Below are 20348 nucleotides of genomic sequence, written 5' to 3' on the forward strand. Positions count from 1 at the left end.
AAGATTGCTTTGGCTATTTGGGGTCTCTTATGATTCCATACAAATAAGATTCTTTGTTCTGGTCCTATGAAAAATGCCATTGTATTCTGATGGAGATTGCATTCAGTCTGTAGATTACTTTGAGTAAGCTTTATAATTTAATGCATAATTCTGATCATTTATCAGTGATTCATATTGATAGAACTAGGCTCCTTTTCGGTGGGTCTTTCCTTATTTTCAGGATACTATTGAAGTAAGTGTCTTTTCATGGGTGTTTCTCTTGTAACATTTCTTTAAACCAGAGTTACCATTGTCAATATTTTGTAATATTTACACATACAGAGCACATGTATTTGTCTATCTTTTAAGCTGTGTAAATGCTGGCTGGCCTACTGATATCAATCTTTTTAAAGTTGCTTACAACCATCATTTTAGGTACAGGTTATCGCTTTGTTTGTGATTATTATATTTGGTTCTTTTTAGTGGAAGCTTCCTGGCTTGTCATGGGAAGCTATGCGTCTTGAATCGATGAGGTTCATTTATTCAACAGGTTTTAGTGTCTTTGTTTAATATTTTCAAGATTCTGAACTTCTTTTTTTGTAAATGTTTATTTATATTTGAGAGAGACAGAGAGAGACAGAGCATGAGCAGTGGAAGGGCAGAGAGAGAGGGAGACACAATCTGAAGCAGGCTCCAGAATCTGATCTGTCAACAGTGCCCAACACGGAACTCAAACTCATGAACACTGAGATCATGACCTGAACCAAAGTCAGATGCTTAACAGACTGAGCCACCCAGGCGCCCCACAAAATTCTGTATTCAATAGCATAACAAGTGAGAAGTAAATGTTGCCTATCTAGGCCTTTCCTTTAACTCTGAAGTGTGATAGTCATTTGTGGGTTTGGGTTTTGGCTTCGTCCAGCAAAACGGAAGATGGCAGAAAGGATTACTCAAGACTCCATGCAAATCAAAAGAGGTGACAGGAAGACTAAGGGAAGTCTCCCGGAGCTGCTCTCAAGCTCCCATATTTATTAAGCATGCATTCAGGGAAACAATGTGCAATACATCAGTGGGCTACGTGCCAGAACAAACATATCAAAAATGTGCAGAAAACAAGCTAAGATAGGATGAAATATTCCGTGTGATACCACGGTCTAAAGAATTTATGAGCATACGCAGGACTTAACCCCTAGATATACATTAACTAGATGAGAAAAGTGTAGTGTCCCCCCTGGGTATACATTAACTAGATAAACTGTTTTCAGCATGGCCAGAAAGCAGTGTTCTGCTTTGCAATGCATTCCGTATAATCTCCTAATCCACGGGATAGCCATTAGATGTACCACAGTCATTTTTCAGTTCTTTGCTCTATTAAAACTTAGGTTTGCTGCAAATCCACTTGATATCAATAAATCCCCTAGAACTACCGACTCCATCAGCATTCAGAAATGCAAAGGATCCATTCCCACTAATTTCAAACCTGAAAAGGAATAATTAAAATTAGTTTGGGAACCACTGACAGCTGTAATCAAAAATCAAATTAAGATTCAAGTGATCCGGGACATTTTATACAAAACATTCAGCTCCGTACTCACCCATCACTATATGCTATACAAAAATATCTGCTACATTAAAGGAATAGAAGACTGAAGGTACTTAATTATTATGATTATTAGTATAAACTGTAACCTTATTTAAGATAATAAGTAGAAAGGCAGATATACATATAGATAGACATGGATAAGCCATAGATGTAGATATAAGTCTATATCTACCTACATTTATCTATCTGTGTATCTATATCATCTATATCTATATCATCTATATCTATATCTATATCCATATCTATATCTATCTACATTTATCTATCTATGTCTATTTCTATCCATCTATCAGGAGAGACTGTGTTTGCTAAATCCAAAGATCTCTAGAGTCTTTTTCTTAAAGCATTTTCTTGGCATATTTTTAGCTGATGTTCCTTTTTGAAGGTAAGGAATAAGTTTTATATTCATTTGATGCATTTGACACATACTGAGATAGAACCCAAAGAGACTAATTGCAATCATTTCTATTAATTTGCTCTGCTGATGATCGATTTTTCCATTTTCTGTAGTAAGTGTAATTTGTCACGTCTCATGTATTTTAGTATTTAATTCATTCCATTGTTTATCTAGAACTTAATGAAATGCTAAGGCAGGAGTACATGGCTACAAGAGCAGAGTCACACAGCCCTTGTTTCCAGGGGCAATAGTACATAAGTAAGAAAGCAACATTCACTCAATAATGGTTACTCAACTAAATAATATTGTTTATGATGGGCATATGGAAGGTTAAAGACAACTATGTGATCACTAATTCTTTAAAACAAAGAGATCTTGTATAAATACAATTAGTTCTCAAAAGGTGCAAGTAATACCTGTGGTTTGGTTTAGAATTTGCAAACGAGCTGGGGCGCCTGGGTGGCTCAGTCAGTTGAGCATCCGGCTTCAGCGCAGGTCATGATCTCACGGTTCATGAGTTCAAGCCCCGCGTTGGGCTCTGCGCTGACAGCTCAGAGCCTGGAGCCTGTTTCAGATTCTGTTTCTCCCTCTCTCTGACCCTCCCCCGTTCATGCTCTGTCTCTCTCTGTCTCAAAAATAAATAAACGTTAAAAAAAAATAGAATTTGCAAATGAGTTGAATTTGCATTATCAAGAGAAGTGTTTATTAGCAAGACTCTGGCAATACAAGTAAAATAAAATGAAATAAAATAAAATAACAAAAAAATTCACTGTGTCATTTATTTACTTTTTAATGTTTATTTATTTTTCCGATAGAGAGAGATAGAAAATGAGCAGGGGAGGAGCAGAGAGAGAAGGAGACACAGAATCCTTAGCAGGCTCCCAGCTCTGAGCTGTCAGCACAGAGCCCAACGGGAGGCTCAAACCACAAACCATGAGATCATGACCCGAGCCAAAGTTGAACGTTTAGCTGATGAGCCATCAGGCCCCCCTCACTGTGTGTCATTTAACAAGGCGGAAGAGATATGGATTGTTCTAAGGTATGTTTCAATGTGAAAGGGCACATGTTATAGGGTGGACACTAACGAAGGCAGTTGCACGTAACAAATAGAAAGATTTCTTTGTAATAATACAACTTAAAATAATCTAAATTTGTATACAACACCGCCATAAAACCTTTCCTACTAAATTGGAAACTCACCAAGGATTGAATATGGTGCCATTGGTCCACTTCCAAGACTCTCCTTGTTTTCTGTTCAATCCGATCCAGTGCATAGAAGTTCCTGCATGCTTCCTCAAAAAATCCTTTCACGAAAAGTCAGGGCATTATCTGCTGCTGAATATTTTCGAACATATTGCTGAACGTGCTTCTCACCCCCACTATCCCATCTTTCATGATTGGCCTCCTAATCTACATGCCCTCCTGCTTCTATAGCAACAGGTAGGGATATTGAGGTTAGTTTTATCAGCAAGATTTTCACTTTGCTCTTGTACTTCCTAAATGTTTGTAAGCAATAGAGTGACTTCCACAAAGTCATTGAAATCCTCTGAGCTACACTCTCTTGGGTCATCTTTAGGGGTGATTTCTATTTCTCATTATTGAGGAGGAAAACATATTTTAATTCCTTTCTTTCAAGTTTGAACGCATAGACCACCAGTACGTTTTAGCTCCAGAGTGAATGACAAAGACCATAAACTGATATGATGCTATGTCTGTTTGGATAACAAAATTGGGAGGTGAGCACTTTCTGTAGGAACTGGCACAGAATGTTCTGTAAGGGTGACAGAGAACTAATGCTTCTATTTTGTTTTGTCCCCAGGTCCTTTCTCAAAAACCAGAGGAGGGATTTCAGGGGGAAAGAGTTTAATGGAGAGTATAAGTACTGTTAAAATGGGAAAACTCAGTCATAAACTACAGTTGATCCTTGAACAACAGCACCATGCACTTGAGAATCCAAGTGTAACTCTTTTTTCAATTTTACGTATTTATGTATTTATTTGTTTAATTTTAGAGATAGAGCATGAGCAGGGAAGGGCCAGAGGGAGAGAGAGAAAGAGAGAATCTTAAGCAGGCTCTATGCTCAGCACAGAGCCCAATGCATGGCTTGATTTCGTGACCCTGGAATCATGACCTGAGCTGAAATCAAGAGACTGTTGCTCAATCGACTGAGCCACCCAGGCACCCCCAAGTATAACTCTTGATTCCCCCCAAACTTAACTGCTAATGGCTTACCTTTGACAGAAAGTCTTGCTGCTAATGGAAACAACTGACACATTTCGTATGCTACATACATTATGTAATTTTTTTATAACAAACTAGAGAAAGGAACTGTTATTAAAAAAATCATAAGGAAGAGAAAATACACTTTCAGTGCCCTACTGTAATGACTGAAAATAATTTGCATGTAAGTGGACCTGTATAGTTCAAACCTGTGTTGTTCAAGGGTCAACTGTCCTTTGAGTAGATACCAGAATGAGAATATTATTGCTATTGTATGCTTTCTCATATAATCAGAAATCAAACTAACTTCTGGATGAATGTGATTTATTGCAACAAAATATATTGAGTGATGGATTTAGTTTCTCTTTTGTTGGCTCCTTGGTATTGGACCACAAACCCATTAGTCAACTTTCTTTATAAACAAGCCCTTTCCCTCACTCACTGCTCGTGCAGCCCAAGTTTCCCTTCCTTTGCCCTCTTTCACTTCTATTCATTGTCTCATTTCCTTCAAACTGTGCTATTTCCTTCAGATCCTTATCCTCAATTCCAAGAGCCATATCTTTTTTATTTGTTTTAATTTTTCCAGGCTATTCTCGGCAGAATAAAAATGTAAAAGTATTAAAACAATCTATTTAATAATCTAAAAACATTAAATAAAGACATTTAGCTATATAAACAATATGCATTGTGATTAAGGGCCTAGCATGACTAGCTAATTTGTGTGGGTTCAAATCCCAGTTCACCAAGTTATGGCTCTGTGACAAAGGCTATGTTACACAACATTTCTGTGCCTCACTTTCTTCATCTTTAAAATAGGGGCACTTACATATTTACTTCATAGACCAGGATTGAAGATCGCATGAGTTTTTATAGTTATAGTGCTTAGAACACTGTCTGGTATATATCATCATAGAGTATTCACTTTTATCATTTTAATTCTCTCTTCGTAACACTTAAGCACTGAAACGATTGAGAAATTTCTCCTTTTCTTACCATATCCTCTTGTGTATCAATATGAGCAAGTTCTGATCCCTGTGAACTGCAGAATCTTTTGCTGGCTGTCCAATTTTTGGTATCACTGGAAAAATAGAAACACTTTTTTCTTAATCCAATCCATTCATCCTCACATGCCATAGTTCGGGAACACTTTGAAAGTTTTGTTGCTACAAAAAAAAGAAAGAAAGAAAGAAAGAAAGAAAGAAAGAAAGAATCAAAAAATAAGTTAAAGAGAGTTTCTATTCATTCTGATGAATCAGTTTCACTTTTACCCCCACAGTTTGCAGTCTCTAAAATTAAATTCACTCATGGAATGATGGATGAATTCAGTCCTTGCTGTCTCTATAGAAAACCATTCGAGGGTTGAGCAGTCCATAGTTCATCTGATTTCCCTGGCTTCTACTCTGAAGAATGGGACTACCAGCCTCTCATAGTCTATATTGACGTCCTCCCAGAATAATGCATAAAATTTAGCACTCGACAGAGACCTAGAGGCATGAATACCATTTTGGTCTCACGGACCAGGGTAATAAAGGAAGGCTTGTCTTTCCTTACAGAAATGAATGGTCCTAGACATAAAAGGACATCCAAGACAGGGAAGTAAAACTCACCATAAATGACAACAAATCACTGAAATATGAGTTAGTAAAAATTTTTTCTCCTTCACCAATATTCAGTGCCAAAGAAGCTGGAATAATGGTGAATTTATTTCTGTACAGAATGTTTTGAGAATTTTATGTTTCAAGGTTTCAGGTAAGTGATGAGTAATCAGAAAAGGATAAAGTCCCTGCCCTCCAAATGGCTGAATAAGTTAATGTAACTGGCAAAGAACCAAGTAAATGTTTAAATGTCAGGCCAAATCCAAAGCCTTCTCGCCTCAATTTGCCATGAATTTTTTTTTTTTTTTTGTAATACTTAGAGGCAGATTCAGGCTACCACAGATAGGTAATGAAATATATTGTGTTTTAATTTTTTTAAATAATTAATTAATGAATGAATGTAAAGACTTCTTATAGAAACACTTCTCTATAAATATATTAACTGTCAGATAATTAAATACCAGTAACATTGCACTCCCAGGACTCTAATAGTGACAGAAAGCTATACAAAAAAAGAATATCAGGGGCGCCTGGGTGGCGCAGTCGGTTAAGCGTCCGACTTCAGCCAGGTCACGATCTCGCGGTCCGTGAGTTCGAGCCCCGCGTCAGGCTCTGGGCTGATGGCTCGGAGCCTGGAGCCTGTTTCTGATTCTGTGTCTCCCTCTCTCTCTGCCCCTCCCCCGTTCATGCTCTGTCTCTCTCTGTCCCAAAAATAAATAAAAACGTTGAAAAAAAATTAAAAAAACAAAAACAAAAACAGAAAAAGAATATCAGTACTCTTGTGAATGACAAAGAAAACAAGAATAAAGAGTGCTAAGTGTTACTGGTTTTTTTATGTTTTTATTTTAGAGAGAGAGAAAGTGTGAGCAGGGGAGAGGGACAGAGGGAGAGAGAGAGAAACTTAAGCAGGCCCCACAATCAGCAGAGTCCAATGCAGGGCTTGATCCCATGACCCTGGGATCATGACCTCAGACAAAATCAAGAGTTGAATGCCCAACAGACTGAGCCAACCAGGTGCCCCAAGGGTGCTAAGTGTTACTTTAACTTAAGTCCTAAATTAAGTGCTGTATTAAGCAAAGCATACAATGGAAAATCAAGTTCTGAGACTATTAAGTCACTGCTCAGGAATTTAAAAGTCTACCTTTGACTTATTTTCACAAAACGAACCAACAGTGTCCGGAAGAAAATTGTGAAAATCTTCATTTTCACAAAGCTGCTCCAACAGAGAAAATCTTGCAACAAATCACTTGTGCCATTATGACATTTTTTTTTTACATCATAAATATTTCCTAGAACAACTGTTAGTAATATAACTTAATCTTGGTCCAAAAGAAATTAGAGCAAAGAAATATTGAAGTTATAAAGACAATATTGCCTGGTGGTTAAAGTATCAGGAATTAGAACCAGACAGACAAGAGTCTCCATTCTGGCTCTGGAATTTGTCATTTGTGAGAGGCAGCTTATTCACTCTGGCTTCTATTTCTGTGCCTGTAAATAGATTTCATAATTATACTTATGTCATGGCCTTGTGAGAATTAAATAAAAATAATAAGCATAGTGTATGTAATATTGGCTCTTTTTTAAACAAAAAATTTTGAGAGAGAGAAAGATGAGTGGGGAAGGGGCAGAGAGAGAGGAAGAGAGAGGATCCCAAGCAGGGTCCGCAGTGTCAGTGCAGAACCCAATGAGGAGCTCAAACTCATGAAACCGGGAGATCATGACCTGAGCAGAAACCAAAAAGTCAGACGTTCATCTGACTGAGCCACCCAGGTGTCACTAAAATTGGTTCTTTGACTTGCACAAAGTACTCTCAATTAAAAAAAACAGGACTATTATGAGGACTTCAAGAGACAAAACAGGTGAACATAAGGGAAAGGAAACGAAAGTAATATAAAAACAGGGAGGGGGACACAACAGAAGAGACTCATAAATATGGAGAACAAACTGAGGGCTGCTGGAGGGGTTGTGGGAGGGGGGATGGGCTAAATGGGTAAGGGGCACTGAGGAATCTACTCCTGAAATCACGGTTGCACTATATGCTAACTAATTTGGATGTAAATTTAAAAAAATAAAAAACAAACAAACAAACATTGGAAAAAAACATGACTATTGGTGTTGTTATCTAGTGGTCATTTGAAAATTTATGATTATCTTACTCAAAGACTAAAAACTAGGGGCGCCTGGGTGGCTCAGTCGGTTGGGCGTCCAACTTCGGCTCAGGTCATGATCTGGCGGTCTGTGAGTTCGAGCCCCACGTCGGGCTCTGGGCTGATGGCTCAGAGCCTGGAGCCTGCTTCCGATTCTGTGTCTACAAGACCTTTTTATTACTCCAGGACTGAGAAATCCAAGATTAAGTCTGAGATATGTTTGGCCCTACTGTGCATGGAGAAGCATTGACAATTTATGAGCTAAGCTACTCACCTAGTATGGCAATGGTCAGTATGAGCAAGAGATACATACAAAGGTGTAACATCCAGCCTTTTTTCAATTTGTGAACTGCAAAACAAATAAATGTCTATTGTAAAATTTCCAGAGAAACCTAGCCTGAATATTTATTTTCGTTTATCCCTCTTTATAATAATCAATTTAAAAACTCTCATTAAAAGCATCTGCATCTTGGGGCGCCTGGGTGGCGCAGTCGGTTAAGCGTCCGACTTCAGCCAGGTCACGATCTCGCGGTCCGTGAGTTCGAGCCCCGCGTCGGGCTCTGGGCTGATGGCTCGGAGCCTGGAGCCTGTTTCTGATTCTGTGTCTCCCTCTCTCTCTGCCCCTCCCCCGTTCATGCTCTGTCTCTCTCTGTCCCAAAAATAAATAAAAAACGTTGAAAAAAAATTAAAAAAAAATAAATAAAAGCATCTACATCTTAAAGTAATAAAGGATACAATGACCTTATAAAGGGCAAAGAAGAGAAGTGCCAATGACCGCTGTAGCTGTTCAGATGGGGCATCAGCAGTGGAGAGATTACTTAGACTTGGTGGAAGGAGGGAGGAAATGCAAGGTTATTTCAAAAGGTAGAAATAGTGTGAATGGTGGATGGTAATCAAGAAAGTCCAAGGTTCAACAAAAGGGCTATGATCAGACAAGTGGCTATAAAAGACAACATAAATCAACAACATCAGAGATAGGGGAGAAAGGAAAGTCATAGGCTCATAGGACAGTCGAAAAATTAAGATAAATGTTTTTATTTATTCTGCAAGCAGTAGGGAGAAATTTAATGCATTTAAGCAAGGAAATGTCAGGATAAAAGCAGTAATTTGTGGTGAGCAGAATGAATTAGAGAGGCGATTTGGCATTCATGGAAATGTTAAGAGATTAAAAGAAGCAGTAATACTTTTAGTAGTGATCTTCTCTGACACTTACTTAGCAAATGTAGAAACAATCTGGAAAGAATGTTTTTTCACTCACACGCATTTAAATATCAGGAAAAAGGCTTGGGGGAGTCAGGAAGACAGTGGCAGAAGTGGGACAGCCACAGGCTCCTCTCATTTCACAAGCACTGAGAGGCCTGAGAAAATTGAAACTTAAAAGCTTAAGTTATGGGAAACTGAAACCTAACCAAGCTTAACCAGCTTGTTCCGCTTCTGTACAATTGCTTGGCGCGCCTATGTATTCCTGATCAATCATTATTGCCTGGCACATCCGTATATTCTTGATCAACCATTGTTACTTGGCACATCCGTGTACTCCTGATCAATCATTGTTGCTTGGCACATCCGTGTATTCCTGATCAATCATTGTGATACCCGTACCCCCGGTTGTGGTCTGACCTAAAGGCAGGAACCAATCGAATACTGTTAAGTGTCCAACTTTAAACACCAACCAATCGCAGCTCTGTAACTGTGGAAAATTCCTGATTTCCCCATGACTTGTTTGTACCTGTCTATAAAACGGGTGTAAAAACCTCTCTCAGGGCCTCTTGGCGTCACCGGCAATGGGGGCGCAGAGGTCCAGGTTCGAACCTGCAATAAATGACCCTTGCTGCTTAGCTTTGACTCTGGACTCTGGTGGTTCGTTTTTGGGGGTCTCTTAGACTCTGGGCGTTTCAGCACAACTAGAAAACTGTCAAATTCGGGGCGCCTGGGTGGCTCAGTCGGTTAAGTGGCCGACTTCGGCTCAGGTCATGATCTCACGGTCCGTGAGTTCGAGCCCCGCGTCGGGCTCTGTGCTGACAGCTCAGAGCCTGAAGCCTGTTTCAGATTCTGTGTCTCCCTCTCTCTGACCCTCCCCCGTTCATGCTCTGTCTGTCTCTCTCTCAAAAATAAATAAACGTTAAAAAAAAAAAAGTTTAAAAAAGAAAACTGTCAAATTGTCCTACATACCTTAGAAGTTGACCTGAAGACTGACAAAACAAACTCCACAAGTAAAGGGAGAGAAGAGGCCACATTGAAGAAGGTGGGAAGACATGTTTTAAGGGAGAAATAGATGGAGGGTGCTATGGAGGGGAGGGAGTACTGGTCGCAGGAAAGGGAGGGAGAGAGAGGGGAACACACAGGAGAATGCACAAGGAGAACATCTCCCCAAAGACACTGGCTTGGAAAATGAGAGGGGCTGAATTTCATCAGTTCTGGCAACCAGTGGGGCTTAACGCCTGGGTTTTTAAAGGTCGGGAGGCTTGGCGGGAATAGAGCCTTGAGGGCACTGCGCTGCTCCTGGAGACAAGGCAGGCAGACAATCTGGAGGAAGACAATGTCGAAACTGTGATTGCAAGAATGCCGGGGCACACAAAGGGGAGATTATTTACACTTCTCAGAACTCATTACTGAGAGTCAACATTCATAGGAACAAAGATGCTGGTGTGTGCCCCTCCCCACGCCCCCAGCCCCTCAGCATAAAGACAGAGCCATCTGCAAGAAACAATGCAATGCCAACGTTGTCCACCTGACTTATTTACATCAAGTCCCACACCCCTGAACTCTGGCAGGACTGCCCTTCCTAGTCATGCTTGCATCAGTCCCAGGGCACTGGTCCCCTCCTATAGAAGATCAGCACAAATGCCTGCCCAGACCACACCTCCTGACCAGAGAGTTCTGCAGGGCCTCCGTTCTGGTGCGGGTGGTGACAGGTCTCATTTCACAGCAGACCAGAGCACACATAGTTAAAACTCACCACATTCAGGCAGCGACCAAACACTGCCCACAGTAGGCAAGGAGAGTCCCTGCAAAACACAACAGCAGAGCACATGCGGCACAAACCAGGCATCCTCCCTGAAGCATCAGACCCTGGACATTACATGACTCCTTCTTCATAAAGCCACTACTTTGAGGAACAGGAGACATGACTGGCTTTTCGAACACAAAGAAGGAAGCAGAGACTTAGACAAAATGCCAAATGAAAGAACAAGGTAAGGCCACTGCCAGACATCTAAGTGAAACAGATATAAGTAACATGCTTGATACAGAATTTAAAGCAACAACTATAACAATATTCAACTGGATTTGAGAAGAAAAAAAAAAAAGGAAGACATCAGTGGGACCCTTGCCACAGAAATCAAAGAGTCAAAAAAGTATCAGAGATGAAGAGTGCAATACGCAAGATTGGACACAGGCTTGATTCAATGAACAGCAGGCTGGAAGAAGCAGAGGACTGAATTAGTGACCTAGAAGACAAAATAATGGAAAATAATGAAGTTGAACAATAGCGAGAAAGAGAATTCTGGAAAATGAGAATAGACTTAGGCAACTCAGTGACTCCATCAAAAGTAATATCATTTGTATTATAGGAGTCCCAGAGAAGAGAGAACAGATGGCATAAAACTTATTTGAAGAGATAACAGCTAAAAACTTCCTTAATCTGGGGAAGGAAACAGACATCCAGATCTAGGAGGCACGGAGAAATCCCATCAAAATTAACAAAAGCAGGCCAACAACAAAGCCCATTATAATTAAACTTGCAAAATACAGGGTAAAGAAAAAAATCTTAAAAGCACCAAGACAAAAGAAGTCCTTAACTTACAAGGGAAGAACCTTAAGGCTAGATTCAGATCTCTCCAGGAGAAACTTGGAAGCCAGAAAGGAAGGGCATGATCTGTTCCACATGCTGACTAGGAAAAATCTGCAGCCAAGAATATTCTATCCAGCAAGGCTATCATTTGGGATAGGAGAGATAAGGATTTCCCAGACACACAAAAACTAAAGGAGTTCATGACCACAAGCCAGCCCTGCAAGAAATACTAAAGCGGACTCTTTAAATGCAAAGGAGAGACCAAAAGTGACAAAGACAAGAAAGGATCAGAAAAAATCTCTAGAAACAATTACAAAACAAGTAATAAAATGGCAATAAATACATATCTATCAACAATTATTTTGAATGTAAGTAGACTAAATGCTTCCAAAATATATGAAGAACTTATATAACTCAACCTCCCCTCCAAAAAAACTCCTAATAATCCATTTTAAAAATGGGCAGAAGACATGAATAGACATTTTCCCAAAGAAGACGTCCAGATGGCAAACGGACACATGAAAAGATGCTCAGCATCAATGATCCCCAGGGGAATGCAAATCAAAACTGCAATGAGAGATCACCTCATTCTGTCAGAACGTGCTAAAATGAATCACACAGGAAACCGCAGGTGTTGGCGAGGATGCAGAGGAAGGGGACCCCTCTTACGGGGTTGGCGGGAATGCAAACTGGCACAGCCACTCTGGAAAACAGTGGCATAAAAAGAATGAAAGCTATTTATTTATTTTTTTTATTTTTATTAAAAAAAATTTTTTTTTACATTTATTTATTTTTGAGAGCCAGAGAGAGCCAGAGCACACGTGGGGGCGGGGCGGAGAGAGAAGGGGACACAGAATCGGAAGCAGGCTCCAGGCTCGGAGGTTTCACCCACTGAGCCACCCAGGCACCCCTCGGCTGGGCTTTTCAACAAAACGATTCATACGGGAAAAACAAGGTACTGACCCATCACATGGGAGAAGCCAAAACGAAGAGGCAATCCAAGGGGATTTTAGAAAGCCAGCCTACTTAGCATCTTCCACAAAGAACAATACTTTTGGAGAGAAGTAACAGCAGAAGGAAAAGCAGGTTTAGTCTTCTTCCAAAGGTGGCGCTCTGTGGGAAGCTAATGGAGTACGGTTTGCTTTCCAGGGGCTGATAAGAATTGGTGTAGCGAAAGGAGAATTTATATCTTTAGGTGGAAAAGGTGGAGTAGGGTGAGTTTCTCCCGTGTTCATTGCTTCCTGATTGCTTTCGGTGCAGAATATTTTTTATGTCAAAGAGACATATTTGGGGATACGCATTCTGGTTTCCTTCAGTTTCATGATCCCAGTAAAAGGGGGAAAGGTGTCTTTTTAAAAAAACTGCTTATTTATTTATTTCTGAGAGAAAGAGAGAGAAAGAGCACAAGTGGAGGATGAGCAGCGACAGAGAGAGAAAATCCCAAGTGCGCTTCGTGCTGCCAGCGGGGGCCGGAAGCGGGGCTCGATCTCACGCACCGTGAGACCGCGACCTGAGCTGAATGTAAGAGTTGGTTGCTCAACCCAGGTACACAGGTGCCCTTTCCACATTTACTTTAATTATTTCTTTTTTCACGTTTCGTTTTGGCATTTTATCTCTCCCCCAAATCTATTGATCCTCTGTTATCTAAGTTGATAAATGCATGGGTATTTCACTTTGTTAGGACTGCCCTAATGAGGCACCACAGACTGGGTGGCTTACGCAACAGATATTTATTGTGTCACATTTCTGGAGGCTGGAAGTCTGAAACTAAGGTGTTGGTGGGGTTGGTTCTTTGTGGGGGCTGTAAGGAAAGGATCTGTTCTAGGCTTTTTTTTTTTTTTTTTTTTTTTTTGGCTTATAGTTATCACTATGTTGATAGGGCATTATCCCTGTATGTGAGTCTATCTCCAAATTTCCCCTTTCATTTTTTATTTTTATTTTTATTTTTTTTCAACGTTTATTTATTTTTGGGACAGAGAGAGACAGACCATGAACGGGGGAGGGGCAGAGAGAGAGGGAGACACAGAATCGGAAGCAGGCTCCAGGCTCTGAGCCATCAGCCCAGAGCCCGACATGGGGCTCGAACTCCCGGACCACGAGATTGTGACCTGGCTGAAGTCGGACGCTTAACCGACTGCGCCACCCAGGCGCCCCCAAATTTCCCCTTTTAATAAGGACATCAGTCATAATGGGTTGGGGTCCACCCCCACTGACTTCATTTTAATTTAATAAAGACTCGATCTCCAAATGAGATCACAGTCTGAGATACTGGGGGTTTGGACGCCAACCTATGAGTTTGTGGGGGGCAGAATTCAACCTGTAACAACTGATGAATCATTTTCAAAATATTTCATTAAATTTTCATATTTATGGTTTTTAAATGTTTATTTATTTGTGTGAGAGAGATAGAGAGAGCAGGGGATGGGGTAGAGAGGGAGGGAGAGAGAGAATCCCAGGCAGCTCGGTGCTGTCTGTGTAGAGTCTGACTCTGGGCTTGAACCTACGAACTGTAAGATCATGACCTGAGCTGAAATCAAGAGTCAGATGCTTAACTGCCTGAGCCATCCAGGCACCCCCTAACACCAATTTTAATTTTGTGTTTGACTCTCTCTTTTTTGTTATTTTTTAACCTTTATTCATGTTTTTGAGAGACAGAGGCAGTGAAAGTAGGGGAAGAACAGAGAGAGAGGGAGACACAGAATCCGAAGCAGGCTCTAGGCTCTGAGTTGTCAGCACAGAGCCCGACGTGGGGCTCGAACTCACGGACCGTGAGATCATGACCTGAGCCGAATGGATGCTTAACCAACTGAGCCATCCAGGCACCCCATAATTCTGTGTTTGGCTTTCTTTAATTTATCCTCCATTTCATCTCTCTCTCTCTCTCTCTCTCTCTGTGTCTCTCTCTCTCCATCTCTCTCTCCTTCTCAGATCCTCCTTCTCTTACTCTCTTGAGTTGGCATTTCTACTTGCATTTCATATCGCTCAGCTTTTCTTTTGTATTTTCCATTTCGTTTTCTTTTCTACTGTGTTTTAGAATAATTCATGCTTAATGGCATCAATTCTACTGATTAACTCTACAAAATGTCCTTTATTTCAAATATATTTCCATACTTAATATTTCCACTTGGTTTTCCTGATCTTGTTGAGTGTTTTTATTATGTTTTAATTCTCATAATAACTCTTCGATTTTTCTTCTTGGAATATTCTAGGAATTATTGCGTTTTAGAGGGGTTACCTTTTCAGGTCCCCAGCTACTTTACATGTTCTCCAGGTGTCAGTGACCTCATATAGTATCATGACCGAAGGCCAATTTTTTTTTTAATTTTTTTTAAATGTTATTTATTTTTGAGACAGAGAGAGACAGAGCATGAACAGGGGAGGAGCAGAGAGAGAGGGAGACACAGAATCCGAAACAGGCTCCAGGCTCTGAGCTGTCAGCACAGAGCCCGACGCAGGGCTGGAACTCACGGACCGTGAGATCATGACCTGAGCCGAAGTCAGACGCTCAACCGACCGAGCCACCCAGGCGCCCCTGAAGGCCAATGTTTTAATTTGAGGAGACATCATGACCTTGGAGTGCAAGACTGTGAGTTATAAACACAACAGACTACTGTTGGCAGCCCCTTTCTGTTTCTACCTCACAGAAAAGCTTCTTTGGTCCAGAATTCAACCTTAAAGGCTATGAAAAAAGCAGTACTTGGACAAGGCCATCTTTTTACATTATAATCCCAATCCATGGGGTTTGTGAGGAGAGGAAATAGAGGAATTAATATAATAAGGTTCCTGGCTAGCCTGCAAGGGTACCATTTTATTTTATTTTATTTATTTATTTTTTTTTTAATTTTTTTTTTCAACGTTTATTTATTTTTGGGACAGAGAGAGACAGAGCATGAACAGGGGAGGGGCAGAGAGAGAGGGAGACACAGAATCGGAAGCAGGCTCCAGGCTCTGAGCCATCAGCCCAGAGCCCGACGCGGGGCTCGAACTCCCGGACCGCGAGATCGTGACCTGGCTGAAGTCAGACGCTTAACCAACTGCGCCACCCAGGCGTCCCCAAGGGTACCATTTTAAAACGCAATCTAACCAAATTATAAACATATACATTCCAGACACCAGATATCCAAAACATAGGAAGCAAACACTGGCAGAATTTTCAAAATGATTCTGAATTGTAGATCGCTGGACATCAGTGTTACAAAAAAAATAAAAAATAAATTGTAATACATTTGGCCAAATAAATCGGTCAGCTTTGTATGGTCACAGATCTGTTTAACGAGGGTAAAGAGGAGAAAGATTCCTATCGCTGCACCATGGAAAGAGTTAAGATATGAAGGATTCTGATGAGGTTACTGGAAGAAGATGAGGACAGCAGACTGCAGAAATCTCGTCCAGGTATGGACATGCAAGAATGAGGGAAAACAAAACTTCGGCTGTTAATTCATATTAACAATGAATTATGTTTCAATGTATGTTTTCTCTGAATTCAGAGTCTAGCCAATTACATATTAACAGTCTTTTTGTTAGCTTCACATGGCCGTTGGGAGAGCATCCCTTCTACATGTGCCATATCTATGTTAAAGATCACTAACTAGAAGATAATCAGGGATATGAAGGTAGCATGGGAGAGTGCTTAAGATTTCAGTGTATTGCTTCATCCATCTGTGTGTAAGGCCAAATATGCATAAGTGTGTATATATACGCAGAGTTACCTTTTCCCAAGCACTGAATACTTATCGGGCAATGAACCAGATACTCTTCACGGAAAACCTGACTCATTCCTCATAACAACGTCCGTGAGACAAGATGAATTATCCTTATTTCATAAATGCAGACACTGATGCTCAGAGAGATTAATGATTTCATCCGAGGTCATTGCAGTACTATGAAAAAAATCACTTATTTGTACTTAGTGGTTTCGGTCCTCTGGCTTTTTAATTGTTCTTGTGCCGTATGTCTTTTTGTATTTTTCTTGTTTGATTTTGTTTCCTGTGAATTCATTTCGGCAGACGCATCGCAATCATTTTAAAATTTTTACATCTGAAAATTTGCTCAGACATCTGCTAGACTGGGTGAAAAACCTGAATGAAAACCCCTTTATGCACGTGAAGAAGTTGCACTATTCTCTTTACGCAGCTGCTGTCCCTGATGAGAAACTTACCATCCAGAGGAGGATTTTCAGTTTCTTGGTGTTCATCCGGTTTGTGTGTTTTCCTTCTCTTTGAAGGCTTCCAAGATTTCCTCTTTGTACTTGATGTTTTGCAATTCAGTAGCAGTTATCAAATTACCAAAAACATCCTTTTAATCTTTCTGCTCATCACTGTGCATGCTTTTTCCAATTTGAGGAGCATAGGTTTCTTCTCTTATGATACTTTTTCTTCTGCTACTGCTAAAAATAACCCCGTCCCTTTATACTTCACTCTTTCTGGGACTCCTCTGTATACCACGCCCCTAAACTTTCTACTTATCACTTACATTTATTGTTGTGCTATTTTTCTTTTTTAATGCTTATTTTTGAGAGAGAGAGAGAGAGAGAGAGAGAGAGAGACAAAGTGTGAGCGGGGGAGGGCCAGAGAGAGAGGGAGACACAGAATCTGAACCAAGTTCCAGGCTCTGGGTTGTCAGCACAGTGACCTGAAACTCACTAACCTTGAGATCATGACCTGGGCCGAAGTCGGACGCTTGACCAGCTAAGCCATCCACGTGTCCCACTATTTTTCTTTCTCTCTTTTTTATTAAATTTATTTTGAGAGAGAGGGCGGGTGGGGAATCCCAAGCAGACTCCACAGGGTCAGTGCAGAGCCCAACGCGGAGCTCCAACTCAGGAACCGTGAGACATGACCTGAGCCATGATCAAGTCAATCTGACGATTAACTGACTGAGCCACCCAGGTGCCCCTGTTTTGTTAGTTTTCAATGATATCAAAGGGAATTATTCAGTGTCATAAGGACACAAATTCTATCTGATAAGAAAAATTAGTCATTCTATTAGCAATCCATTCTTGAACAAATTCCTTAGTGGATGAGACAATGGCAATCCGCAGATATCTGCTTCCACCCTTAAAAAAAAAAATAACTGAGGAAAGTTCGGAGGTAGGGGAAAGACAGAGATTTGGGAAATCAACATAAGGGACTGCTAGAAAGCCCTTTGGAGATCTAAGGCTAGTTTATACATGTGAGCGTTGTGTGTGTGCATGAGTGTGCACGAATGCTAAGAGTGATAAGGCTCAGGGCTTGCATTTGGGAGATACAGCAGCATGAGGCTACAAAAAAGAAAACATGTTCAAGGCAAGTTTTGGATTTCTGCTTTTGCTTCCTTCCCTCTGGCCTTCGGACAATTATTACATTTTCTGGTGCTCAAGAAATCACCCAGGCCTCCCGAGTGTGCGTGATGAGTGCTCAAAAGCCACGCTGAAAAGAAAAGACTGAATTTATTTTATTGTGGTAAAAAACAAAATAAAATTTAGCCTTTGACCTGCTTTTAAGTGAATAATACATTGCATTTGCTAAAGACACTTCTAATTAAAATTGCTCAGAATTGAAACAGACCGCTTTGCAAGATAGAGATGCTATCGCTACAAGTATTCTGGCGTAGAAATTTCTGCTAGAAATGTTGTAGCTAGAAATGTCACACGAAGTGAGAAGTTTTATTAAGTGACTACTGAAGTCTCCTCCACTTTTAAGATTACTAGATTTGTTTATTAAGAGACTTGCTGGATAGCTGCTATCGGCATTCATACCGGTAAACTGCAGAAATGATTTGTTTCTCTTCACTGTCTTTTTCATGAAGTTTTGAAAGGTTTCCTATTCTGATCATGTAATTTGGCAAAAACGGTTCACTCATGTTGTCTAACAGAAACCCTATCAATTGTCGCGAATGGTGGCGTTTTGTTTCGTTTCATTGTGCCTCATTGTCATTTGTTAGTTTGCCTGTTTGCATTTCAATCCAGTTAAAATTAGCATAATTTTTAGGCTCAGTCAATCCTTACACGTCAAAAGCCCTTTTCAGCCCTAATAAGTATCTTCAAGCCATCTTCCAGATTTTCTCAACTTTTATCCAGATGATGTTGGGGAAACAATAAAGACACTGGACACTGAACGATTCTGAAAATCCCCCTGACCCAAGCAGAAACATTTAGAAATATCTTCACTCACTTTAGCAAGACATCAGCTACTTCAATCCATCCGTGGTCTGTGCTAGTTGAGAGAGTGAATGCAATCTCTGTTACAGGATTGGGCAAAACTGTGGCAAATAACTTTTCTCTGTTGTAAGAGTACATTTAAAAAAAACCCTTTTTGGGGCGCCTGGGTGGCGCAGTCGGTTAAGCGTCCGACTTCAGCCAGGTCACGATCTCGCGGTCCGTGAGTTCGAGCCCCGCGTCGGGCTCTGGGCTGATGGCTCAGAGCCTGGAGCCTGTTTCCGATTCTGTGTCTCCCTCTCTCTCTGACCCTCCCCCGTTCAGGCTCTGTCTCTCTCTGTCCCAAAAATAAATAAAAACGTGGAAAAAAAATTTAAAAAAATAAAATAAAATAAACCCTTTTTATTGGCATATAATGCACACACCATAAAATTCACCCCAAATATTTTCATTCTCACAAGCTTATGCTCACTCTCTTACAGATATAAAACTCCACACATTCTCCCCAATCTTGCATTACTTTACAGAGCTGCTTCCTCTACCTCATAAACTTGAGTAGTTTTCCTCCCTTAGGAAAGAGTTCGGCATTTTTAGACTGTCCTCTATTTTGTTTTTTATTGATTTTCCCTTCATTCTCCGTCACCCAAGGAAACTTACTTGGCCTGCATATCCGGTTACCATGCCTCGACTCACGCAGCTCTGGGGTGATCATGGCATCTGTGATTGATCCAGATCAACAGGAGAGAACTAGAAGGCTACCTCATACATCGCTAACAAAGAAAAAGAATCAGCAGGCTTTTATGTCCAACTGTAGTGGAAAAATTGGCAATGCTCATTTGAACCAAGGAGAAATGGTATGAGTAAACTGTCAAACCAGTTCAGACCAGAGATAAAAATAGATTCATTAGGATAAGTGGGTAGTTGACTCATCCATAATAAGCAAAGGAGTGTCATGAAATTGGCAAAATATTTTTGTCCTTAAAGAATAAAAATATCCTATGTGGCATATTGAGTGGAACACATGGAAAATAATATCCATCGCCTTATAGCACTCTATATTTCTTTCTTGGAATTATCTCATTTCTCATCTTTATAGAAAGCCAAATCATTAATAGTTATTACCTACACACACACATTCAGTCTATATGGGTTCAAATGCAGTTATTACTTGTGTGACATTTAGAAAGCTATTTAAACTCCGATGCTCAGTTCTCCCTTCTGTAAAATTGAGAGCAAAATTCTACTTACCTGTAGGAATGTTACAGTGATCAAATGAGGTTATACATGGAGAATGCTTACAATAATCATTGCCTGGCATTATGCCTGGCATTTTTCTTTCTTTCTTTTTCTTTCCTTCTTTTCTCTTTCTTTCTTTCTTTCTTTCTTTCTTTCTTTCTTTCTTTCTTTCTTTCTTTCTTTCTTTCTTTCTTTCTTTCTTTCTTTCTTTCCCTTTCTTTCTTTCTTTCTCTTTCTTTCTTT

At 40.3% G+C, this 20348-nt stretch overlaps 1 protein-coding gene across 1 annotated transcript; it reads right to left on the reverse strand.

Moving 5' to 3' along the window:
- Positions 1–940: 940 nt before the first annotated feature.
- Positions 941–19716, reverse strand: CLEC2A (C-type lectin domain family 2 member A). The gene is made up of 5 exons (XM_043562407.1): positions 19527–19716; positions 8216–8290; positions 5193–5362; positions 3180–3283; positions 941–1459 (listed from the first exon to the last, which is right to left on the reverse strand). Exons 1-5 carry the CDS (start codon positions 19579–19581, stop codon positions 1351–1353), a joined length of 513 nt encoding a protein of 170 aa, XP_043418342.1. The 5' UTR covers positions 19582–19716; the 3' UTR covers positions 941–1350.
- Positions 19717–20348: the final 632 nt, after the last annotated feature.

This window comes from Prionailurus bengalensis, chromosome B4 (genome assembly GCF_016509475.1).
Source record: "Prionailurus bengalensis isolate Pbe53 chromosome B4, Fcat_Pben_1.1_paternal_pri, whole genome shotgun sequence".
Classification (NCBI taxonomy): domain Eukaryota; kingdom Metazoa; phylum Chordata; class Mammalia; order Carnivora; family Felidae; genus Prionailurus; species Prionailurus bengalensis.

Excerpts from the sequence above, each read along its gene's own strand:
- CLEC2A (XM_043562407.1), bottom strand. The coding sequence starts at position 19,581 with ATGATCACCCCAGAGCTGCGTGAGTCGAGGCATGGTAACCGGATATGC. Across the intron at positions 8,291-19,526 it reads TAACCGGATATGCAGGCCAA|TTCACAAATTGAAAAAAGGC; the intron begins GTAAGTTTCCTT and ends TTTGTTTTGCAG. Across the intron at positions 5,363-8,215 it reads ACTGACCATTGCCATACTAG|CAACAAAACTTTCAAAGTGT; the intron begins GTGAGTAGCTTA and ends TTTTTTTTGTAG.